Source organism: Schistocerca nitens, chromosome 5 (genome assembly GCF_023898315.1).
Source record: "Schistocerca nitens isolate TAMUIC-IGC-003100 chromosome 5, iqSchNite1.1, whole genome shotgun sequence".
NCBI lineage: Eukaryota > Metazoa > Arthropoda > Insecta > Orthoptera > Acrididae > Schistocerca > Schistocerca nitens.
Window position 1 is genome coordinate 79,783,321 of NC_064618.1, and position 26,787 is coordinate 79,810,107.

The 26,787-nt window shown below is 39.3% G+C and overlaps 1 protein-coding gene across 1 annotated transcript in view; it reads left to right on the top strand.

Annotated features, from left to right (window-relative positions):
* LOC126259266 (transmembrane protein 214-B) overlaps positions 1-26,787 on the top strand; it is a 157,020-nt gene that overhangs the window by 104,065 nt on the left and 26,168 nt on the right. Inside the window, exons 9-10 of the mRNA XM_049955900.1 lie at positions 812-932; positions 17,252-17,348. Of these exons, the coding sequence (XP_049811857.1) occupies positions 812-932; positions 17,252-17,348 (218 nt within the window). The remainder of the gene's footprint in view (positions 1-811; positions 933-17,251; positions 17,349-26,787) is intronic.

Below are 26,787 nucleotides of genomic sequence, written 5' to 3' on the forward strand. Positions count from 1 at the left end.
ATTTCCAAGATTATACCTAGATAATTAATCGCTGTGGCTGTGTCAAGGTGCACCCTACTAATGCTGTATTCAAGTGTTAACAGGATTATTTTTCCTACTCATCTGCATTAACTTACATTTTTCTACATTTAGAGCTCGCTGCTATTCATCACACCAACTAGAAATTTTGTCTAAGTCATCTTGTATACTCCTACAGTCACTCAACATATGCTTGGTTTGTGACAGTATAAATTGGAGCCCTTTACTCAACATGAATAAAGCACATAGCATTTGTACCTTATAAAAAATAAAAATAGTAAGTGTAACCACACACAGTATAATTGAGTGATTGGCAGGCATATAAACATGACTGAAATAATTTCTAGGTCTTTGGACAGTGCCTTTCCTTACAGATAACATTTTTTGTTAATGTTCTGAATATTTGATATTAATCATGTTTAGTTTAGTCAATAGCTATTTGTAAAGAAGCATCTCCCTCTAATGAAACAGATAACAAGTGGCAGTTGCTTTCATATGTTTACTGTGGACAAGGTAGAAAAGTCACAGCTCCACCAATGAAATGAGTGAAACGAGCATTAAAGTACAAAAGTTGAATAAAACTCCAAATAATAATTCATTTAATATGGACAACATTATCATTAGAACTAAATTAATTCACAGTAGGGTTTGGTTGTTCTTAAACTAAATTATATACCCAGTAGAGAACTACAGTTGCTTCTTTGGAACTGTTGGTGACCTGTCCTCTTGTTAATTTGACATATTCAAAAAGTGCACACCTGTAATATATAATAGAAGTACTTTGTTGTTTCAGGAACTTCAACAAAAAATGACAGTAAAAAGATCATTTCCATATGGCCTCGGGTGTTTGGTTCTTATTGCAGCCATTGGAGCTCTAACAGCCTATGATGTGAAGCGACATGGCACATTTAAGTGTAAGTTGCTGTTTCCCTTAATATGAAGCCACTTCAGTTGTTATCCATTGCACAGTTTATTTTAAGAGCTATGTAGTGCCCCTCCCATCTTGTTTGTGTGACAGACAAATTCCATCTTTCTCCTTTATGCATCATGTAATCTGCCAGATTATAAACCAAACATTGCTGCACTGAGTTACTTTTAGGAATCTATGGCGCTGATGTGAATCGGGTTGAGCTTATACGAAACACATGGTATTTTCTTAATTATATTTTCCAGTTCCAGATTCTGCTCGCATCTTTTGCTCCAGATATCCAGCTAATGTTCACATTTACTTTACGTACAACTTCTACAAACATTCGCATTTTCTGTCAGAAAATAATGACAGATTTGCAGTAATATAAACAAATTATAATGTCCAAGCTGAGGGAGTCTCTTACTGATGAATGATCATGGCAACGGAGCCTTTAAAATGCCAAAATAACATTGCTTTCAATAGCTACTTTTGGAGACTGGGAATCCTGTAAGAAATAAAGGTGTTATTTTCATCAGTGAAAATGCTTTTCTACTTCATTGTTTTGTGAGCCACTTGAGTTTTTATACAATGCTCTATTAGGAAAAGAAGAATTAGATGGTTTCATTAGGTTGTTCATATCCCTTAAGAATGTTTCTGTTGGCTTAATTTCCCTGAAAAATTTTGTGTTCTTAGTTACTAAGTTTACTGAACAACTGCAGTATAGTTGTCGAAATGGTGTCGGACCCAAGTGAGTGTAAGTTAACTTGTGGCAAAGTTTCAATCCAGCAAATCTGGGGAATTGTCCTGTTGATCAATTTGTCAATAAAAATTATAATTTTTAATCTCCGTAATAACCAATACCATGTTTTACAGACTGTAAGATGCTATGGACTATAAGATTTGCCTTAATTTTTAAGCAGTTTTTGTTTTAAAAATAATGTTTTTACCATTTTTATTATTAGATTGCAAAGACAGGCTAAAAAAATTCTTAATTTATAAAATCCCTGAAAATCATTATCTGAGTCTTCTTCTTCGTCTTTTTTGTCATCGCTGTTGTCCTCTTCATGTGTAAGATGGTCTTCACTGCCATTGAGAGGGTTACTTATGCCACACTTCTTGAAAGATTTAACAGTAATGTCTTCTCTCACTCTAGACCATGACTATTTTGTCCACTGACACTCGTTTGACTGTAGGTACTAACAAATATTTCAATTAAAGATCACTGGCATTATAGACTGCAGTGACTCCTCACAGGCTAGACAGTGTTGTGGATTTGTGATGGCAGAGTGGGAGGGAGATAGTGTTAGCAAGCTTGTAAATTCCTGCAACTCATGTTCGTCGCATCAGTGCACTGCTGCTGCCAGTTGAATCCTGTGTTGCCAGATAGAAATAGGTTTCCTGTGCCATTGAATATGTGGTCATTTTTGAGACAGGCTGGAATTTTAAATCAAACACTGGACATTTTTATATTGATTTTGAGTAAAAGACTCGCCGTAATTTTGGCGGAAATTTTTCAAAGGGAAAAAGTGTGTATTATAGTCCGTAAAATATGCTATATAAAATTTATCACAAAATTATTCCTTATGCACTTTGTTACATGAATGGCATTTGAAAATACGATATTTTTCTGGTTTCATCAATTAGATTCAGTATGGAGCAAGTATCTTCATTTTTTCCCCCACTAATTCCAGACCCTTTTATTCGATTAACTGCCATCAGAAGTGAATGCTGTAATTCTTGTTCCGGCTTGCTCTAGCTGGGTAATCACTGGTATCCATATCTGTGAGATGTCTCCAAGAATTGTGTTGTGACTTGCATACACAGCAGCAGGCTGAATCCAGTAAGGCACCAGAGGAGCAAATATAAATACTGAAGCATGAGTTAAAAGTTTATTTTTACAATTATCTGGAGTACTCACCTCTGTGTTAAAGAAACCATCACTTTCAGCTAAGTGTTTCTGAACTCCAGTACTTTACGGAGTTTAACTTTCTATAAAATAAGCTCACCTACACACCTATATTTGAAACTTCCTGGCGGATTAAAACTGTGCACTGGACTGGGGCTTGAACCTGGGACCTCTGTGTTTCATGGGTAATTGCTCTGCTAGACTAGCTGTGAATCATGCATGGATAGCTTGGACAGCAGACAACTTTCCTGCGAAAGACAAAGGTCTCAAGTTTGTGTCCCTGTCTGGAACACTGTCTTAATCTCCTAGGAAGTTTCAGATTACCTCTGCGGAGTGAAAATTCATTCTAGAAGTACAGCTAAGGTTTTTCATTGTGTTCTTCCCAAAAAATAATTTCCAGTTGCTTCCATAGCATTTGTAATTCTTTATGGGCATTTGAGTACTTCTTCAAAATTTCTGAAATGATTTTCGGAAGGAATTGGTAACATGTTCAAACAATGTCTATACTCTTTTGGTGACTTAATTTTTAAGAGTATGTTGTCTAGAAGAAACTCCTTATGGCACATAACTTATCTGGTTTTCTGTTTCTTACTGTGTTTAGAATGATCTAGGAGATCTAATTTAGAGGTCATAAATTTTTCAGCTGAGAGCTGCTTTTGCAATAGACTGAATTTGGCATTCAGTGTTCTTACCGTGTTATGCAATTATGCAACCTCCATTTTACTTCAGTGTTCTTTTTAATGAAACTACTGGTGCATCCGGTATTGATTTGTTCTATGTGTTTTCTGCACAGAACATTGCCAGGCATGATAAGTAGTTCTTATTTACCTCCTCCTCAGTCACAATTACTCTTTTGCGAGTGTTTTAGTGGTGATTTTTTTGCATGTTATTTTGGACAGAAATTTTGGTAAACTGCAAAATAAATTACGAATAACTCCTGCATTTACAGACCATCTCTGTCTTGGAGTTTCAACTTGTTTTTCGTTGATGATAGACATGCCTCTTTTTGTAATTAGCTCCTCTCTGGAATATGAATTGTATACAAAAACCATTGTGTGTAATTTCTGTCTTTTCAAGGAATTTCTCTCAGCCATTTTAAAAATAGTACTTCATTTTCTGTAGGAAAAAAAAAAAAAACTTCAGTTTTTCTTTCTACGTAGCCAAATGATCACACTCCTTAAAATATTAGTAATTGGGAAGTCCTCTAACACCACTTTATCACTGCAGCCTTCAACTCCTCATTGTTCACACAAACACTGTAAGCAAACTCACAAAACACACACATACAACACCAGCATAAACTGTCCTATAAAGGAGAATCGTGTCAAGTTGTCTACATCTACATTTATACCCCGCAAGCCTCCCAAAGGTGTGTGGCGGAGGGCACTTTACGTGCCACTGTCATTACCTTCCTTTCCAGTTCCAGTCGTGTATGGTTCGCGGGAAGAACGACTGCCGGAAAGTCTCCGTGCGCGCTCGAATCCCTCTAATTTTACATTTGTGATCTCCTTGGGAGGTATAAGTAGAGGGGAAGCAGTATATTCGTTACCTCATCTACAAACACACCCTCTCGAAACCTGGACAGCAAGCTACACCATGATGCAGAGCACCTCTCTTGCAGAGTCTGCCACTGGAGTTTGCTAAACATCTCCGTAACGCTATCACGCTTACCAAATAACCCTGTGACGAAATGTGCCGCTCTTCTTTGGATCTTCTCTATCTCCTCTGTCAACCCGACCTAGTACGGATCCCACACTGATGAGCAATAGTCAAGTATAGGTCGAACGAGTGTTTTGTAAGCCACCACCTTTGTTGATGGACTACATTTTCTAAGGACTCTCCCAATGAATCTCAACCTGGTACCCGCCTTGTAGGGAAGCAGCCTACTCACGCCGTAGTAAATTCGCATCAGTCTTTGCATTGTGTGCCAGCCTAGTCTGCTGTAACTAGCTCTGACGTCATAAATGTTGCGCAATACTTTAAAAATCAAGCAAATAACCTAAAACATTTCTAGCATGTCAGGAGTAATACTAAATTAATGTGTGTTGAATATCAGTTCGATAACTTTAGCCATTTTCGAAATTTGGACGTTTTTCTGTAAAAATCATTGGCGCAACAGAAAAGAGCTAGAGTGTTATAAATTTATATGTAGATTCATCTTTCATAATAATTTAATAAAAACAGTACTTTGGATTTCACAAATTAAAATTTTAGTGGAAATTTATGATTTTCTGGTTTTCGTCTTAAAACTTAAGGAAGCAAGATAGATTAAGTAGGCTAATAAATAAGGCTAGGATGTTTATATTTAAGTAGAATGGAGATCGGCTATCACCATAAGGATGTGAGAAGTTTCATTTGAATACCTATAAAACTATAGCGATAGCGTATCTCCAAAGGACCAGTTCAGAGCTCGTCTACTGCGTGCAGTGTAATTAAATTAATTCTCTCGCCCAAAATATTTAACTTAGCCACGTCAAACTTTTATTATGATTACTTACCTGTGTGCTGAATGCACATTTAAATTGAGACCTTCATCGGCCATCAGCAAAAGAAGCTATGATTTATTCAATAACTTAATGTGGTGCATTACTAGCCCAGCGGCTAGTCGGGAGAGCCGATTTGATCAGGCGTTCCCTTAGCCGTTCGCACCGCGGCTTTATATATAAGAATGCTGCGCGAGGAAGGAAGGCCCCAGTTCTCTCCAGACGCTGAATAGCACACCATATGTGTCGGGAGTCGCGTCGCGTCGGTATCATTGCTACAAACAGCCTCGGATGCCGTATTAAGTTACTCGAGATACGCGTAACCATGAAATCATTTTCAAGTGAAGTGTTAATTCTGGGATGATTTTCATTATCTAGCTTCAGTTTGCGTATTGTCGTATTTTCACGTGCCGCCGCGGGACAAACATTCTACCATTATTTAGCATGGCGTTTGATGAACCTTATCATCAAATTATGGCGAGCATTCATTTAAACTTTTAATTTGGACAGTTATAGTTGCATCAGCGCATTAGACTCTGAACTGCTCTGTTAGGTTGTGTGGATTCTTTTGTTTTTCATCTGTGACTTTCAGAATATACTCAACTATTTTAGAAAATCGTTTTTGATTATAAATCCCGGACAATCTCCTAATTCCTCAGAGCTATAAGCTGTAACTATAAGTGTATTCTCAGATGAAGTGGGCATTAGGAATTCTAATTACAGGCTTCACGTTTTGCTAATCACTTTCTGGTAGCCAATATTGTAGTTAGAGAGCCAGTGTTAAGAACGGCGAAAGACAGCATAAATAACATTCTAAATAATAGGAACATTTTTAACAACAATTATTCCCCCCCCCACATATGGTTAATCGGCCGGGAAGTGTTTCAACATTCAAACATTTATGCAACAGTAAACAATTAAATTCACCCGCCGCCCCCACAAATGGTGCATCGGCCGGGAAATGAAGTGTTTCTCCATTCAAACAAACATTTATGCAACAGTTAAACAATTAATTCTATCCGACGCCCCACAGCCTTACCAACAATTAATTTTATATGATCATTCCACTTCAAATCGTTCCGCACGCATACTCCCACATATTTTACAGAAGTAACTGCTACCAGTGTTTGTTCCGCTATCATATAATCATACAATAAAGGATCCTTCTTTCTATGTATTCGCAATACATTACATTTGTCTATGTTAAGGGTCAGTTGCCACCCTCTGCACCAAGTGCCTGTCTGCTGCAGATCTTCCTGCATTTCACTACAATTTTCTAATGCTGCTACTTCTCTGTATACTACAGCATCATCCGCGAAGAGCCGCATGGAACTTCCGACACTATCTACTAGGTCATTTATATATATTGTGAAAAGCAATGGTCCCATAACACTCCCCTGTGGCACACCAGAGTTTACTTTAACATCTGTAGACGTCTCTCCATTGAGAACAACATGCTGTGTTCTGCTTGCTAAAAAGTCTTCAATCAAGCCACACAGCTGATCTGATATTCCATAGGCTCTTACTTTGTTTATCAGGCGACAGTGCGGAACTGTATCGAAAGCCTTCCGGAAGTCAAGGAAAATAGCATCTACCTGGGAGCCTGTATCTAATATTTTCTGGGTCTCGTGAACAAATACACCGAGTTGGGTCTCACATGATCGCTGTTTCCGGAATCCATGTTCATTCCTACAGATTAGATTCTGGGTTTCCAGAAACGACATGATACATGAGCAAAAAACATGTTCTAAAATTCTACAACAGATCGACGTAAGAGATATAGGTCTATAGTTTTGCGCATCTGCTTGACGACCCTTCTTGAAGACTGGGACTACCTGTGCTCTTTTCCAGTCATTTGGAACCTTCCGTTCCTCTAGAGACTTGCGGTACATGGCTGTTAGAAGGGGGGCCAAGTTCTTTCGCGTACTCTTTTGTAGAATCGAATTGGTATCCCGTCAGGTCCAGTTGACTTTGCTCTGTTGAGTGATTCCAGTTGCTTTTCTATTCCTTGGACACTTATTTCGATGTCGGCCATTTTTTCGTTCATGCGAGGATTTAGAGAAGGAACTGCAGTGCGGTATTCCTTTGTGAAACAGCTTTGGAAAAAGGTGTTTAGTATTTCCACTTTACGCATGTCATCCTCTGTTTCAATGCCATCATCATCCCGGAGTGTCTGGATATGCTGTTTCGAGCCACTTAATTTAACGTAAGACCAGAACTTCCTAGGATTTTCTGTCAAGTCGGTACATAGAATTTTACTTTCGAATTCACTGAACGCTTCACGCATAGCCCTCCTTACGCTAACTTTGACATCGTTTAGCTTCTGTTTGTCTGAGAGGTTTTGGCTGTGTTTAAACTTGCAGTGAAGCTCTCTTTGCTTTCGCAGTAGTTTCCGAACTTTGTTGTTGAACCACGGTGGGTTTTTCCCGTCCCTCAGTTTTACTCGGCACGTACCTGTCTAAAATGCATTTTACGATTGCCTTGCACTTCTTTCATAAACACTCGGCATTGTCAGTGTCGGGACAAATTTTCGCTTGGATCTGTTAGGTAGTCTGAAATCTGCCTTCTATTACTCTTGCTAAGCAGATAAACCATCCTCCCTTTTTTTATATTCCTATTGACTTCCATATTCAGGTATGCTGCAACGGCCTTATGATCACTGTTTCCCTGTTCTGCGCTTACGGAGACGAAAAGTTCGGGTCTGTTTGTTATCAGTAGGTCCAAGATGTTATCTCCATGAGTCGGTTCTCTGTTTAATTACTCGAGGTAATTTTCTAATAGTGCACTCAGTATAATGTCACTCGATGCTCTGTCTCTACCACCTGTCCTAAACATCTGAGTGTCCCAGTCTATATCTGGTAAATTGAAATCTCCACCTAAGACTATAACATGCTGAGAAAATTTATGTGAAATGTATTCCAGATTTTCTCTCAGTTGTTCTGCCACTAATGCTGCTGAGTCGGGAGGTCAGTAAAAGAAGCCAATTATTAACCTAGCTCGGTTGTTGAGTGTAACCTCCACCCATAATAATTCACAAGAACTATCCACTTCTACTTCACTACAGGATAAACTACTACTAACAGCGACAAACACGCCACCACCGGTTGCATGCAGTCTATCCTTTCTAAACACTGTCTGTGCCTTTGTAAAAATTTCGGCAGAATTTATCTCTGGCTTCATCCAGCTTTCTGTACCTATAACGATTTCAGCTTCGGTGCTTTCTATCAGCGCTTGAAGATCCGGTACTTTACCTATGCAGCTTCGACAGTTTACAATAACGATACCGATTGCTGCTTGGTCCCCGCATGTCCTGACTTTGCCCCGCACCCTTTGAGGCTGTTGCCCTTTCTGTACTTGCCCGAGGCCATCTAACCTAAACCCGCCCAGTCCACGCCACACAACCCCTGCTACCCGTGTAGCCACCTGCTGCGTGTAGTGGACTCCTGACCTATCCAGCAGAACAATGCTGCTCGTAGTTTGTGGGCATGCCACTTGCTGTATGCTACGTATGTTAACGTGGGGGAAGGCAATATATTTCCTCTCTTCTAGTTGCTCAAGTGAATTTTTCACTTTGTTACAGACGTTTGTTTTTAAAGGATAAAAATATGGAAACTCTTAACCAGCCATTATTTTTCTCCACTCTACTTAAGCATGTAAGTTGTACCTTTAGGACTAGACATTGTACCTGTTGCCTTTGTCCATATTGCCATTACTTACCACATACTGTTCATTTGGCTGCATCTTACTGATGGTTGCATTGTCTACATGTTGGTTGAACCTGCTTGATGTTGTCTTTAACTTGTGATGTAATGATGATGTGACATCATGCATGGGAAAAGAATATTTATTTTGCTTTTATATTGTTATTAGGATGTCGGATATGGTGACAGGCAGATCTGTAAATAGCCTGACGTATAGGTTTGGTAAGAAGATGAAAGTTTGTTTGTGAAGTTAGTTAATTTGATGTCATATGTATAGTTCGTGTCATCACAAGGATGTCGTGGAACACATTATCAGAAATACTGAGCTGATTCCATTGTAATGATTTAATTTTTTCAGGTCCTTATTCTTAGATACTAAGGATGCGTGTGTTGTAACCAGTGATCCCTAATGCCTCAACAAATGCATGTGTTGGTATATGTTTTTTGGGAGCCTAAATTGTTTGTGGCAAGCCTCAGTTCCATTATTACTGGAAGTGAAATATAGATTGATCATTATGACTCAAATCAAACACACAAACGGTGTGGCAGCCACTCAGTTCACAATAGTTGGACATCATAATGGTTCATTGTTCAATGAAAGTTGCAGTAATTTTTTTCTTGAACTGCATATAGGTTGCACAGTGGTAATACACAGGAACGGTATTCAGGAACAGCAGTTCAGATCCAAATTTGGCCATCTAGATTTAGGTTTTGCATAAGCATCCTGTCAGGGACAGTTAGGAGATTCTGAACACAACTCATGAATATGCACAGAACTAATGTGTGTGCAAAAACAGACCTTGCTGCCCACCCCCTACCCCAAAACACACTCACAAACCAACTTACTATCCATATTTGGCTGCAGGAAGAAACTGAATGTGTGCCACACCATACAGTCAGCAACTGCAGTAAAGAGTGAAAGATTCACTCTGGAAACTATCCCCCCAATGGCTAAGCCATTTCACCACAATATAGTTTCTTCTGTGAGTGCTAGTACAGTGAGATGCGCAGGAGAGTTTCTGTGAACTTCTTAAGATATGGGACAGGTACTGGCAAAAGGATGTGTTGTGTGTCATGTCTGTATAATTCAGTCAGTAAAAGCATTGCCTGTGAAAGGCAAGGTTCCTTGTTCATTTCATGGTCTGGTACACAGTTTTAATCAGCTAGTAATTTTCATTTGGACCTTTTGGTGCTCTGCTGCCACAGGTGTAATGTGAATAAAGCCTAATTCATCTACTTCTTAAGGAAAAATTTGAATACTATCAAACTAAATGGTCAAGCAATAAGACTTTGATGCATCTGGACCCGGTACAAAGGACAAAGATTCAGAGGATTCTGATTTGGAAATATTGTCCTCAGTGCTCAGCTACTTAAACATGCTTAACAAATACAGGTGACACTACAAGCACAAATTGAGTCTAATCTTTCTCAAAGTGTAAGTAATGAGATTTTTTTTAAATATATACACTAACTCTTAGCAAAAATTTGAATCATTGTGTAGGTGATATATAAATGAACAGTATAATCTGGATGGATGAAATTAAATACCTGATGAGTTCACATAATAACTGGGAGTATAACTGAAAAATCAGACACAAGGACAGAGACATTGGAATGCAGGATTAATGATAGTATTGGGCTATGCAAGCTTCTGAGGTATTAAATGAAAAGAAGTGAAAATGAAATTAATGCTAACTACTTAAGGAAGAGACAGTAGGAAATGGGGGACAGTGAGAGAAAAATAATTTAAAAAAGCAACATAGTGATTGTGAACTGTCTTCAACTTGAATGGATCTCCATTTCTTTTTACTTGCATAATATCATCATTTCTGTGGATGTAATATCAAATCATATTTAGTTGAAATTGGGAGTATCACTGCTTGAAGTTAACTTCGTCTTGTTGACTTCTCAAAACAGATATGTTAGATCACAGCTTTTAATAACTATTTTGCACAAAGGAGAATTGGAAACTAGAATGCCTTGGTTCTTAAAAAATGGTTAAATAGTTAAATGCTACTTTGTTTTTTGCAGGTTGATTGCCATGTACTTTTGATTTGGTCTAATAGTCCGGTAATCACCATTTAAAGGTTGTGTGTGCACAGAAAAATCAATTAGATAATACTTCCAGTCTGATTTTTTTTTTCCCTCTCTCTCTCTCTCTCTCTCTCTCTCTCTCTCTCTATTTTAAATCATTATGAAAGCTTGAACAACACGAAGATCGGGCCTGAAATGCATTGGTAGAAAAACCCCATGTAATATACAAATTTATAATTCGTACTGTGATTTCAAAAGACATTGGTTTTTTCCTTACGAATTTCATGGACAACACACGAGAACTGCTGTTAATGATAAAAAACATTGCTGCCATTTGAACAGTGCTTGAAGAAGATTGGCAGCCATCTTACAAATTTATTCGAGCAACATGAGCATTGGCACAAGTCAAGTACAAAACATTTACATCAGTAGGTAGATGTAAGAAAATGTTATCAGTGGGTTCCACCCAAAACTGACTCTTAGTCATAAACAGCGACACATTGATGGGTGTGGAAAAAATTTTGAGAGGGCACTTCAAATTTGGTTTGGAATATTGTTACTGGTGGCGAATCTTGAATTTTCTGTTAACATCCTTTAAAGAAAAGTCAGCTGGCTCATGTGTGTTTGAAACAGAACCTAAGAGGAAATATCCTGTGATTAATTAATTCATGTACCTTTGGCTCACACATTTAGAGTTTAGTGAAGGACATGATGAAAATAAAACACAGAAGTCAATATCACTTTGGAAAGTCCCATTGTATTTCTCCATTATGTCATTACCGATTTCAGTGTGTGTGTGTGTGTGTGTGTGTGTGTGTGTGTGTGTGTGAGAGAGAGAGAGAGAGAGAGAGAGAGAGGGCGAGGGCCTCTGATAACGTTGAAGTATACCCTGTTACTGATGTCAGTGAAGTGCATCTGAGACCACTAATGGTCTGTGATTAAAGCTGGAAGGCCCAGGTGTGCCTGCAGTGCTGCTTCAGAACAAAAGGATGCGTGACTGTGACTGTGATGGTTTGAATGACACATTGGACAAATACATTGGCGACAGATCCTAGTGATATTGGCAGTGAATTGCGGTACTTGCTGCCAGTTGTCAGGTTCCTCCCCCTGTAGAAACAAGAGGTGTAGTTGAGCCTCCTGGCAGTACCTGCATTCTGATCCTTCTGTATTGCAATAAATAACCTGTGAAGTAACTTAAGTTTCCCACTGAGATATTGGCAGTCTTTGACAGTGCTACGCAGTCACATCTCATGAGCTATTCGTTCAATTTAAAGTTGTTCGGGACTTTTTGTGTTTTCTTAATTGTCTTTCTCACTTCATTTTTGCACAAAGGGAGAGTCTTGTTATGAGTGTAGACAGATGTTGTTTCGTCAGCCATTGAATTTTCTCTGTTCGAGAGTTACCATCTTCTCAGGGCCTGACCCAAAAATTGTGTTAATTGTATGTAATTATATTAATTCATTCTCAGAAATTTCACTGTTATTTTTACTCCAAAATATGTGTTAATTGTTTGTAATTATATTAATCATTCTGAAACATCTGTCTGTTGTATACCTCATTTAACTGCTAGTCGTTATGACTGTTTTTGCCAGTGGAAGTTCTAAGAATCATGTTAGGTAGTTCTAAGAATCATAAGTTAAGTAGATTACTGTGACTATAAGATCCAGTAATATATCAGCTGACTAATTCTTTCTTCGTAGTTGTATGGTGGTTACCTGCTGGTACATTACACATAATTACAGTTTGAGAAGGAACTGTATATGTAACAGTACTTTATAAAACTTGAGTAAACTATAACATTATAATGTTAGTTATTCTATTACAGACTGAAATAAAGTAGTTATGTTTTCTTTTTGTAGTGTTTCTCCAAGGAGATTCAGTTGTACACATTGTAAGGGCAATAATTTTTTACAGTTTTAAAGTGTCATTAACTGCTAAACAATACGAGGTGGCGTAGAAAAGCATTTGACGAAGAAGCTCCTTCTAAGCCAACAGCTTATAATTGGTACAGTGAATTCAGAAGAACTGTGTTTTAGCTCATAGGGTAACCACATGGCAATTGGAATTTTGTAATCTCTTTATATTTATGGTGTGTGAAGTCCAAAACTGAAAATCAGTTGGCAAAGCAAAGTGCAACTCTCAAATAGTCATGAGAAAATTAAATTTGAAGTTTTCTGATTAGCATTAATGTCCTAAAGTAAGGTCAGTTTTCCAACAGTGGTGTGGCTCTGTGGTATGTTTGCCTACCAAGCTGAGGATCTGGATTTGATTTCTGGGCAATGCAAAATTTTAAACAGGTTTACTTGTTCTGTGCCTATTTACATGAAGCACAAAATATGTGAAGATAGGAAAAAATCAGTAGCACTCAAGACCAATAATCTCTTGATCACTGTTTTGAGTCTTGTTTTGGTCTTTTTTCTGTTCAGGTTGAGTACCTGTGTCATTTAAATATAAACTTCATCAAATATATGCTAATTAACATATAAAGGGTTAGGCAAAATAATGTGAACACATGTACTTATTTGGGAATGGTTATTAATAAGGGGTTGGACCACAATTCACCCATAATACAGCTGCAATTCTTCTTGCAATCCTCGCATATAATGATTGTATGGTCTCCAGTGGAATGTTATGCCACTCTTCTATCAGAACCTCTTCTAACTCCTGTAGTAATGAGGAAGGCATAAATCTACTCTGGAGTCTGCGCTCCAATACTGCCCTCAAGGGTATGATAATGTTAAAGTCCGGGGATTGTGCTGGCCAGAGAAGACGATGCAGTTCAGTTGCATGCACCTCATGCTACGATTGTACTGTCCTGGCTTTGTGAATGGTGCATTAACGTCCTGCTTCCACCTCCATGCTTAACCATTGTAATCAAGCAATCAGGATTGCAGGCTTCTTTTGGCGTTCTCCAGATGTAAACGCAATATAAACCCAGCCCAATTTTGGAAATAATGAAAACATTGACTCATTGGAGTAAATGGTGTGCTTCCACTGATCAGCAGTCCAGAATTCATGCCCCTGACATCATGTTTTACACTTCTTTGCGCTGGTTGTCATCACTAATGGTTTGAGGATAGCAGCTTGTCCATGAATATTTGCTGTATGTAGTTCTCGGCGGACAGTGTTGGTAGATACGGGGCCTCGAATATGGCTGTTGAGCTCTGCAGTCACTTCAGCTGCCGTAGTTTTGTGTTGTTTTGACACATTTTGTGTTATCATATGACAATCTCTGTCAGTTAGTTTTGATTTGCACCCACTATTACATTTACACGATGATGTATTTCCATTTTTGTGTAGGCTGTCATGACTGTTGAAGCAGTTGGGTCTTGAAACATTCAGTAAGTTGGCTGCCTTGGTTACTGATGCTCCGGCTAACTGGGCCCCTGCGATCTGCCCTCTTGGAAACTTTGTTAGGTCTTTCATTGCACATCAACCTCAGCCTCTGAATTCATATACGAAGTGTGCACTACTTGTGAACAACCTGCACTGATACCTAGTCCGTACTGAAGACGCACAGTCCAGCGCATACCTTACCTGTATTGTTGACCTTCAAAGACATCCAGCCCATTACTACCACTGTTCACATTGTTTAGCCTATCCCCTGTATCTAATTGTCATTTTTATGAAAAACCCACATCTTGTTATTTCTAATTGCATTTGCTCACAATTTTTGTGCTTCAGAGAGACAATTGTAAAAACAAGCACCTTCGTTTAAAAATTTGTATCAGCCAGGAATCGAAACAAAGTACCCTACTTAGCAGGCAATCATTTTGCCCCAGAGCCACAATGCCCGTCGAAAAATCGGTCTTTCTTTGGAGTATTAGACGCTCGGAAAACTTCAGAGTTGATTTTAAGAGTTACATGGAACTGCTTTGGAGGTTGACATTTGACCCCTGAACTTCATTTACCATAAATACGAAGTGTGCTGAAAAAAAATATAACGCCTCCAAATTCTGTATGTGAAAACTGTTGATGCTTTTTAAATAAAACAAAATTTTTGTTAATATTCTATTTGTTTGTTCTTCATGTCTACATATTTATTTCTCAACAAATTCACCCTGGTGACACACACATTTATCCCAGTTAGAGACAGATTTATTGATACCATCATTGTACAGTGTTTAACTTTGTTTATGAAGTGACAACCCCATCTCTGTTTGCACTGCTTCATCACTATGAAAGTGAGGTCCTTAAAGGGATCTTTTAAGCTTCAGAAACAGATGAAACTGTGATATGTTCATGTCGGGATCATAAAGAGAATGATCAGTTGAGTGAATGCAAGGTGTAGAATTGGTGCATTTGTCACAGCACTTGCGTGTGTCCTGGCATTGTCATGCTGAAGGAGACGGTGCTCCATGTGTGGATACTCTCTTCAGATTTGTGCTTTCAGTTTCCTGAACTGTCTCACGCATTGATATACTTCTGTTACATGCTAAAGTCATAACCCTATTGAGGTAGAGGTTTGCAGTTTGCGCCAGCAAAGCTGGAAAGTAGACGTTGTGATATGCATGACATTAAAAACCTCAACTGACATTGAGAACAGAATAAAAAAATTTGGAGGCATTACATTTCAGTTCACCCTCGTACGAAAAATTACAAAACTCCAATTGCTGTGCTGTCTCCTTGTTAGTGATGACTTTCATTTTTGATGTCCAGGAGCTACTGTTATTGGCAAAGATATTGTCATTGTCTGAGGACTGGTTGAAGATGATTGACAGTCATTTCATTAATTCATTTGCACGACTTTGGGAATTGGTATGAGCAAAATTCAAAACATTTTATGTAAACTCTTAGATGTGAGGAAACTTTGTTCTTTATTGATTCCTCATAAACTGTCTCCTGATCAAAAACAACAACGCATTGATTTGTGCAAAAAGAACTTTGAATAAATCCCAAGGCAGTATTTCAAATTTGGTTCGGAATATCATTGCAGGTAATGAATTTTGAATTTACTTTTGCGATGCTTAAAGGAAAAGTCAGTCAGCTAAGTGGATCTTTCAGACAGTACCTTAGCCTACAGAAGTCCAACAAATTTGCAGCGCCGGTAAGGAAATGGTTGCTAGGATTTTTTTCTAAAATGGCCCATTTTGCTACTATAGTATTAGAAGATAGTCATACCATGCCAATTGGTACTCTAATGCCTGTTTACCACAAATTTTTGAAAAAAGTGCGAAAAAGGAAAACTAATTTTATATCACAAAAATACATTCTTGCATAAAGCAAAATTAATAAATGGGTAACTGGATGCCCTAAAAGTCAGTATCATAGATCCCCTTCCACACATCCCTGACCGAGCACCTTGTGACTTATTTTGTTCCCAAAAAATTAAATAAAAATGTGTTGAGACATTTCTTTGTCATTAGATGAAGCAGTGGAACCTTATAAAAGCTTGGTTTCTGAAGTGCTTCAGGAAGAGTGGCATCATTGCCTTAATGACTGGTTTCATCGAATGCAAAAAGTGTATTGATGTTAAAGGGGAACATTTTGAAAAACAGTGAAATTTTTTAAAGTTTTTAAAAACTAATTGTTGTTTGATTTTCTAAAAACGTTCAGTTCTACTATTGCATGTGGCATTTTACCATATATGGCGTTTTACTGTGCCCCACTTTTAGGTTTTCTGTGTTCTCTACCCAACTAAATTACAAAAACTAATTTCAGTTATTGTGCCTTCTAAATTTAGAAATTAAGAATTCCGTAAAATACCTATGTAAGTGAGCTGAAAGATCTGTTAGACTTTTGGGTTTAAAATCATTCTTGTGGCTTCTGAACTATATTAATACTAGGCAAATGTGTCCCTAAGAATACACTGATATTTGTGGTCAGCGGTACTGTATGGGTTGTTTCTGGCCTACTCAGTCAAGTTTTAAAACATTTTAACTAAACAGTAAAAGATACATTGTGTTTGGCTATATGACAAGGAACACTGCAGTACCAGTGTTACAAATCTTTTTAGAAGTGTGTTAGCTTAAGTCCATTTCAGTAATGTCAGTGTGTTATAGTAGTTTGCTTAAAATTATTACATTTTAGTGCCATTAAAAACTTAGATATTTACATAAAACTTTTTTTTTGTCATCTTTCAAAAAATCTGCTATGTCACACAAAGATATGTTGCAGATACGTTAACTTTTGTGGTTTAATATGAATAATTATGCACTTTCACTACATACAATCTTAAATCTGTTAATTATTTTTCTAGCCTCAAGCACAGGACTTTTTCTACGTGACATAGGCGCTCTGAAATATGGAGAACAGGCATGGAATAACGCAGTAGTATTCTCAGGCAAATCGTATCAGTAAGTACATTTTGTTTAAGAGACTATGAAATCAAAAGCACTGAATAAAGAAATTTATGGGATCCACAAATAAGTGGCATGTATGTAACAAACTGTGTTGCAGTAAATCAATATAGGAATTTTAATACCAAAATTCTGTATCAGTTAGCGGAGATAAAAAAAGTAATTTCATCATGTTAATTGATTTTCCTGTCCCAGCTTGTTAGAGCAGATTCAGAATTATAAAAGAAAAGCATAAAATCGTGGACATTCTGCAGCATACTATCAAACATCCACAGTTTTGTGCTTATCATTTATATCAACCTGTCAGTATTAAATGTTAACAATTGTTAAAGGGTGTTCAAGAAAAAAGTACCACATTCTTACAGGAGGTTGAAACTGAAAGAAAAGTTGCTATGTGATTTGAAATATGTCTGGAAACCAATTCCTTCCGAAATACTGCGGAAAAAGTTTGCCTTATGCAAGACACAGTTTTCTAGTTTTATTAATACCCAAACCTGTTGTCACTTAATGTACTATCTTCAGTGGAATTTTTGTTTTCTCTTTCTGAAAAATTGTTACATGTTAAGGTCCTGTGTGCGTTATATGCATTTTTGGTTCAAAAGTATTTTCATTTGCAAAGGAGTGATACTAGCTGCCAAAAATTTTACATTAAGTTACATACATTACCCAGTTAAGATATATGTCACAGAGTTGGGCATTACATGTTGTTCACTTATGCCATGATTATAAAATTTAGAAGAGATATGGATATATATATACCTCATATGACAATGCTAGTTGTGTATGCTGGTAGTTTTATATCTGCCATACGTTTTACATTGTGTCATTTGCATACAACAAAAATATATATATTTTTTTTCATGCGGTTTCAAAATGTTGTCGACGTTCGATATGTGTAACACGTACGTGTGTGTGTGTGTGTGTGTGTGTGTGTGTGTGTGTGTGTGTGTGTGAGAGAGAGAGAGAGAGAGAGAGAGAGAGAGAGAGAGAGAGAGAGAGAGAGAGAGAGAGATGGTGGTGGTGATAGTTATTCTGCCCTTCAGTCGGCGTAATTGTGCCCCGTTTCAGTCCTCCCACCAAGGGGAAAAAATCCCTGACAGTATTGGGAGTTGAACCTGGGTCCTCAGCATGGCAGTCAGTTGTGCTGACCATTTAGCTACAGAGCTGGACAAGTCACTGTTCACTAAGTGCTCTTGTTATGAGTCTGGATGATTTGCACTCTATTTTAAGCAATGAGGGCATAATTTTGTGGATGCATTCAGTGGTACATGGGGGATACCATCTGCAAAATGTGTTGCGAATAGAGTTAGTAGTGAAGAAGTAATAAATTAAAATACGATGCCTGATGATATTTTACTGCAGGAAAAGCGAAAATATGGCAAACAATATTTATTTAAAGTTCCATACAGGTTTGAAATTATCTTTACAGTTTGTTAGAAGTCACTAAATGCTCTCATTCTTGAATACTGCATGAATATAGTCTGGGTAATATACGCAGAGTGAGCTACACTGCCTCAAGATATTCACAGTTTCTCAATAAAATTGACCTTAACTGTGTTAAACCTTTAACATAAGATTATACCTCTTAATAAGTAGATTATGACAGCATTTACATTTTTTAAATTTGGTCAATAATTAAATGAAATTTTGGAAATCAGTTTTTGTTGCCTCTGGAAGTAGTCAGACAGGCAACTTTTAACTGGAACTGTGAACCACAGTTCAGGTTAGTCAATTAGTAATATAGGTTACACAGTGGTGTGTGATGATTTTACATTTAATACTTCACTTTATTAGGCTATTGATTTTTGGATATGATGATTCACATTTATTGATAATTTTTTTTTCAGCTGTTGTTAGTTTTAAGTGTTTTTAAAGCAGTTTCTGTGTTGATTGCGTGGTGGTTCTGTACTGTTAGACGAACAGCAAATGTTGATTGCGAGCTATAGTTTTTAATGTTCTAAAATGTTCTGTATTCCTTAACCCTTTAACTGCTGGAGGCGCATGATTCGCTTGGCACACTGAGGCGCTGCGGCCTGCACTGTCGTCTGTATACCTGAGCTAATGTGCCTGACCCTCGAGCTGCCGCCTGGGGCGGAGAGCCCCTCGCTGCGCCACCCGCCCTGTGCTGAATATTTCTGCAGTGACTGCAACTCCACGCGAAATATTGTGTCCTCTCATGGCTGATACAGAATACTCGTAAATGCTCTCACTGCATAGTTCCCCTGTAGGTGAATTACTACAGAATCAAACTGTCTGGTAAAACTATTTTCCGCCACCAAGAATGATATCTTGCTTGTAGTTTTCTTGCACTATTTTTGTAGATTATGCTGAAAGCGGCGTGATTCGTTAGCTTTACATCAATAGTTTTGTTCTTTCCTGGATACCCGTTTATAATGTCTGCATTTATCTATGCGTTCCTCACCGTACTAACTCAAGAACGAATAAAATAAATTATAGATTACTGTACATTATTTTTGTTGCTCAGAACATCGTATTACGTCATTTATAGGAGAAAGCGACATACAGATCATCTTTCATATCACACTACAACTTTGGAATTTACTGTGAGCAACGGTAAGAACAATTTTACTTCACGTCGTTAAATTCATATTCTGGTGTGATAAGAAATTTCACGTGGCCTACTGTTTGTATCGCTGAATTGCCCGAATATTTGTTGCACTTTGTAATTGCCCGATTATGCGTAATTTTGTTTCTTTGACGAAATTTGTGCAATACTTCTGATTCTTGCACATAAGTATTCAACAAATTTTCCAACATTTGAAAGCTGTGAAATCTCTGTCTTTTTGTTAGCACATTAAATTCACTTATAGAGAAAATTCAAAGTCATGAACTGTAAATTTAGGTGTTACTTTTACACTTTGTGAAAATGTTTCCCATCCTTCTTTTTGATCCAGGCTTGGGTCCGGCACTGGCGAAGTTGAAAACATTTTTATTTTGTTTTTCCCTTTTTATAATTTTTTTTTCCGTTTTCAAAGTTTTTTTCTAATTGTAGTCGTTCTATGCTGCAATTAGTAATTCAGTTTTGCGTGGTATTTTTTAAAACAGGGTACGACACACAATGGTACCTTGCAAGTTTTACATTCATTCATTTCTCGACGCACTTTTTGTTTCCAGCAAACAATGCATCTACGCATTAGCGCACTTTTATTGGATTGCTCACTTGTTATAATGTCTGGAAAATGCCTTCCCACAAATCTTATAGGAATATCATCAGAACACCTTCCTCTGCCAGCTTTTCTGCGCCCTAACACATATGTTTCTGTAAGTTCCCTTACCAGTGACAGATGAAACTCTGCTATCGTCATTTTACGACCTGTTAGTGATCTGTGTAGAACATGAGCATTTGAAACACACAGATCTAGAACATGAAAAAAGAACTTTTTATACCACTTCATTGATTTCCGTATACATCCGACAGAGCTAAGCAGCATATCAGAACGGTCAATTGCTCCCATATTCAAGTTATAATCTACAATGCTTTGTGGTTTCTTAAATTTCTACATCTACATACATACTCCACAATCTACCATACGGTGCGTGGCGGAGGGTACCTCGTACCACAGCTAGCATCTTCTCTCCCTGTTCCACTCCCAAAAAATGACTGCCTATATGCCTATGTACGAGCCCTAATCTCTCTCATCTTCGTGGTCTTTCCACGAAATGTAAGTTGGCGGCAGTAAAATTGTACTGCAGTCAGCCTCAAATGATGGTTCTCTAAATACCCTCAGTAGCGATTCACGAAGAGAATGTCTCCTTTCCTCTAGAGTCTCCCACCCGAGTTCCTGAAGCATTTCTGTAACACTCACGTGATGATCAAACCTACCAGTAACAAGTCTAGCAGCCTGCCTCTGAATTGCTTCTGTGTCCTCCCTAAATCCGACCTGATAGGTATCCCAAACACTCGAGCAGTACTCAAGAATAGGTCATATTAGTGTTTTATAAGCGGTCTCCTTCACATATGAACCACATCTTCCCAAAATTCTACCAACGAACCGAAGACGACTATCCGCCTCCCCCACAACTGCCATTACATGCTTGTCCCACTTCATATCACTCTGCAATGTTACGCCCAAATATTTTATCGACGTGACTGTGTCAAGCGCTACACTACGAATGGAGTATTCAAACGTTACAGGATTCTTTTTCCTATTCATCTGCATTAATTTACATTTATCTATATTTAGAGTTAGCTGCCAGTCTTTACAACAATCACAAATCCTGTCCAAGTCATCTTGTATCCTCCTACAGTCACTCGACGATGACGCCTTCCCGTACACCACAGCATCATCAGCAAACAGCCGCACATTGCTATCCACCCTATCCAAAAGATCATTTATGTAGATAGAAAACAACAGCGAACCTACCACACTTCCCTGGGGCACTCCAGATGATACCCTCACCTCCGATGAACACTCACCATCGAGGACAACGTACTGGGTTCTATTACTTAAGAAGTCTGCGAGCCACTCACATACTTGGGAACCAATCCCATATGCTCGTACCTTAGTTAGGAGTCTGCAGTGGGGCACCGAGTCAAACGCTTTCCGTAAGCCAAGGAATATGGCATCCGTCGGATATCCTTCATCCATGGTTTGCAAGATATCATGTGAAGAAAGGGCGAGTTGCGTTTCGCAGGAGCGATGCTTTCTAAAGCCCTGCTGATGCATTGACAGCAACTTCTCTGTCTCAAGGAAATCCATTATATTCGAACTGAGAATATGTTCAAGAATACTGCAACAAACCGATGTTAAGGATATTGGTCTGTAATTTTGAGGATCCATCCTTCTACCCTCCTTATATACAGGTGTCACCTGCACTTTTTTCCAGTCACTCGGGACTTTACGTTGGGCAAGAGATTCAAGATAAATACAAGCTAAGTAAGGAGTCAATGCAGTAGAGTACTCTCTGTAAAACCGAATTGGAATCCCATCAGGACCTGGCGATTTATGTATTTTCAACCCATTCAGCTGTTTCACAACCCCAGAGATGTCTATCACTATGTCCTCCATACGGGAATCTGTACGAGACTCAGACGGCGGTATGTTTGTACGATCCTCCTGCGTGAAAGATTTCTCAAATGCTAAATTTAAAATTTCAGCTTTCGTTTTGCTGTCTTCCTTTGCCAGGCCAGACTGATCAGTGAGTGACTGGATGCAAGCCTTTGACCCGCTTACTGATTTTACATAAGACCAGAATTTCCTTGGGTTTTCAGCAAGATCTTTTGCTAAGGTATGACGGTGGTAGTGGCTGAATGCTTCGCGCATCGCTCTTTTTACAGCAGCACGAATCTCTACTACCTTTTGCTTGTCCTCATTCTCCCGATCTTTCGTGTACCGCGAGTGCAACTGCCTTTGCTTCCTAAGCATTCTCCGAATTGCGCTGTTAAACCACGGTGTGTCTTTTCCGTCCGTAATCCACTTTTTCGGTACATACTTGTCCAATGCATGATTTACAATGTGTTTAAAATTTTCCCATAATTCTTCCACGTCCATCGTACCGGAAGTAAGTGAAGTCGATTCATTTACTAAGTGGGATGCTAACAACTGCTTATCTGCTCTTTCAAGTAAGAATACTCTCCTAGCCTTCTTGACCGACTTTTTAACTTTAGTAACCATAGTCGTAATAACATCATCATGATAACTAATCCCTGTCTCAACACTGACACTGTTGATGAGGTCTGGTCTGTTCGTGGCTACCAGATCTAAAATATTTCCATTACGCGTTGGCTGTCGATTTAGCTGCTCAAGACAGTTTTCAGAGAATGTGTTCAAAAGTAATTCACATGACGGCTTGTCTGTACCACATGTACTAAATCCATAGACATCCCAGTCTATACTCGGTAGGTTGAAGTCACCTCCGACTAATATAGCATGATCCGGGTACTTCTGCGATACAGAATGTAGACTCCCTTTGAATGATTCTAGAAGTGTCATGGTGGAACCTGGTGGCCGGTAATAACACCCCACAATTAACTTTATTTCCGCCGTGTCCAGATAACTTCACAATCACACTCTACTTCGACCTCAGCAGACACAATATTTTTGTCAACTGCAATGAAGACACCATCTCCTACAGTGTCTAATCCATCTTTCCGATACACGTTCCAGCCCTCACTAAATATTTCAGAACTTCCTATCTCAGGGTTCAGCCAGGTCTCAGTCCCGAGAATAATTTGTGCACCACACGCTTCCTGGAGGCAAATTCAGGAACATTATTCCGAACACTCTGAAAATTTACTGCTAATATCTTGATAGCTGAAGTGTCTTTATACTGAGCGCGTCCTGATTTCCTTGCCTGCACGTTGACTGGTGAGTGTTCATCAGGACACCTCGCACTACTGCCTAGCCTAAAAAAAAAAACATGTGCACGCCACAATTACTCTGCTACCCGAGTAGCTGCTTCATTTGTGTAGTGCATCCCTGACCTATCTACAATTCCCCACCCAATAGCGCAAGTCGAGAAATCTGCAGCCAAGACCGTCGCAGAGTCGATGAAGCCTCTGGTTGAGACCCTCCACTCGGCTCCAAACCAACTCTGGGAACGATGTTGCAAATAGAGAGCTCTGCTTGCACCCCGCATGCGGGGCCAACGGTCTTCACAAAATCCGCCAGCCACCTGTACGAACTGAGGTTCACCTCAGAACCCAAGCGACAGGCATCATTGGTGCCGACATGAGCAACTACTTGCAGACGACTGCACCCCATACGTTTGATAGCCGCAGGCAAGGACGCCTCCACATCTTGGATGAGGCCCCCCGGCAGACAAACCTAGTGTACGTTGGATTTCTTTTCAGCCCTGTACACTATTTCCCTAAGAGGCTCCATCACCCACCTAATGTTGGAGCTCCCAATAACCAGCAAGCCTTTGCCCCCGTGTGCCTGCTCGGGCCCTGCTGAAGGAGCGGCCAACTGCCCACTGACAGGATGAACGGGCGAAGCCAGCCGGCCAGCCTCCACATTGGTCCTCCGCCTCGAGTGACGTGAACGCGTTGCAGTCCGCCACTCACCCTGAGGTGAGGGCGGCCCCAACGTGCCAGGTACACTAGAAGGTGCCTCGGTGGCCGAGTCAGCGGACGCAGCAGGCGACACCTGAGGTGTCTCGAGCGGCGTGCCAGACCCTCCACCGTCGCTGCACCTCAAGGGAGCAGCCTGAAGGCGGCTGACCATGGCCAACAGCACGCTCAGCTGCTCGCGAACTGCGGCCAGTTCCTTCTGCACCCGCATGCAGCACGCACACACCCAATCCAATCCATCCTACTGCTAATATCTAATGACTCCGCGAATTTATACTCTATGGCTATCAATAAGCAATATTACTCCTCTCAAATACGAGAATATGCAATTATTTTATGTAATTAAATATGCAAGCACACAAACACACTGAAAGAAATTAAGAATCAAACTACAAAACAAATATGAAAGCTAAATATGCGACTTGCTACTGCAGTGCTGCTGCACTGATACTTCACCAGCGGCTGCTCACGGCTCACTCCAGTATTCCTGTCAATCTTTCCTGTGTCAACCATTTCTGTGGTGTTACATGTGGTCAGCATCCACTCTTCCCTTTTGCCACATCACTTTATAGCAAGCATTGTATCAGTACACATAAATTGAATATCTCCATGTTCCAGTTCCTTCTGAAGTTTCGGCATGTTGCGTCTGTTCTTACGGATAGTACCACATGCATTCGTCCCATTACTGTGAAGCCAGGCAAACATGTCTGGGCTTGAGTACCAGTTATTGACGTAGAGGGTATTTCCACGTTCTGAATAGGCCTTCATAAGTGTAGCCACTATGTCACCACTTTTCCCAAATTGTGGAACTCAGTTTCTGTTGATGCCCCTGTATAAACATTGAAATCCAAGACATAACCAGTTGTACAATCACATAACAAAAATGTTTTTATACCGAATCTACTCCGTTTCGATGGAATGAATTGTCTGAAAGATAAGCGTCCTTTGAATAATAACAATCTTTCATCAATGCAGAGTTTCTTATGTGGATTAAATGCACAACGGAAAGCTGTACGAACTTTATTGACAATGTTCCTAATTTTGAATAATCTGTCCCCTCCAGTATTGGCAGAGTTGTCACTGAAATGTAACATTCTCATACGTTACAAAAAGAGGTCTCTTGACACGAGTTCACTAAAAAATGGCGTATTAGAAGAACATCTCTGGTTCAGTATTCGCTAATTTTCAGTTTTTCCATGCGAGGCATCAGAAGACAAACAGCTATGAAACAATACAGTTCTTCCTATCCAGTATCTTTCCACTTTGAGATTCGAGAATGCACTGATTCGGGAGTATTCTCCTTTGTGAATAAATAAAACTGATTTGTTTCATCAGCTATATATTTCATCAGTTCTTGTGTAAAGAATAACATGAAAACTGACTGAATACTTGACTCATTCCCTATTTGACACACATGTCCTGACAGCGTATAATCGAATGCGTGATTAACTGGCTGAAAGTCATTTTCTTTTCAGTCAAATATATCACTGAGACGTGCTTTCTTCGTAGGCGTTTCACTATCACTTTCTGATTCTTCAGATTCAGAACAACTTAACATCTCTTGTTGAAACATAAGACTGCTTTGACAGTCCTGCTGACGGGGATGGTTTATGAATAGAGCTTTCCGACTCTGTGGAAGAGCTATCGCTTTTGTCAAAATCAAGTAGTTCATCCTCACTGTCGCTCCTCGTTAGAATCTCCATGATTTCTTCCTCAGTGCAACCATGACGTCTCGCCATTTTCCTTGTAAAATACAGGACGCGAAGAACACATGTAAATTCCGGAACAGTGAACTGTAGTGCGAAGCCTAGGCTCACGACAATCAAGCTAGTGGCCAGAACTGCGAAAGGCTACTGAGACATGGGACTGGGAGTCCGCTGTCAGAGTTATCTCGTAATGAGCACTCAGGTAGCGGTGCGCCTATACTCGTCATCAGCGCTCAGGGGCCAGCAAGTGGGTGCAACTTAACTCATCAACAGCGCTCAGGGGAAAACCGGCGGCTGCGACTATACTCGTCATTAGCACCCAGGCAGCGGCACACATCATGACAAGTAAACTCGTCAACAGTAGTCAAAGGGTTAATGTTAGGCCTACATATACAGATCGCTGGCAATTAAAAATTATTTTGTTATACCAGGTTAGCTACAATTCATCAGTTTTGGTTGTTTGTCTTCCAAGTCTGCTCTGTATCATTACTAGTTTGGTATGTAACACACTAAATAATCACAATATTATGAAAAGGTTAGATTGCTACTCACCATATAGCAGAGATATTGAGTTGCAGATAGGCACAACAAAGTAAGCTTTTGGCCAAAAGGCCTTTTTCTGAATTAGACAAAATGCACGCACATTCGCAAATGCATTTGTGTGTGTGTGTGTGTGTGTGTGTGTGTGTGTGTGTGT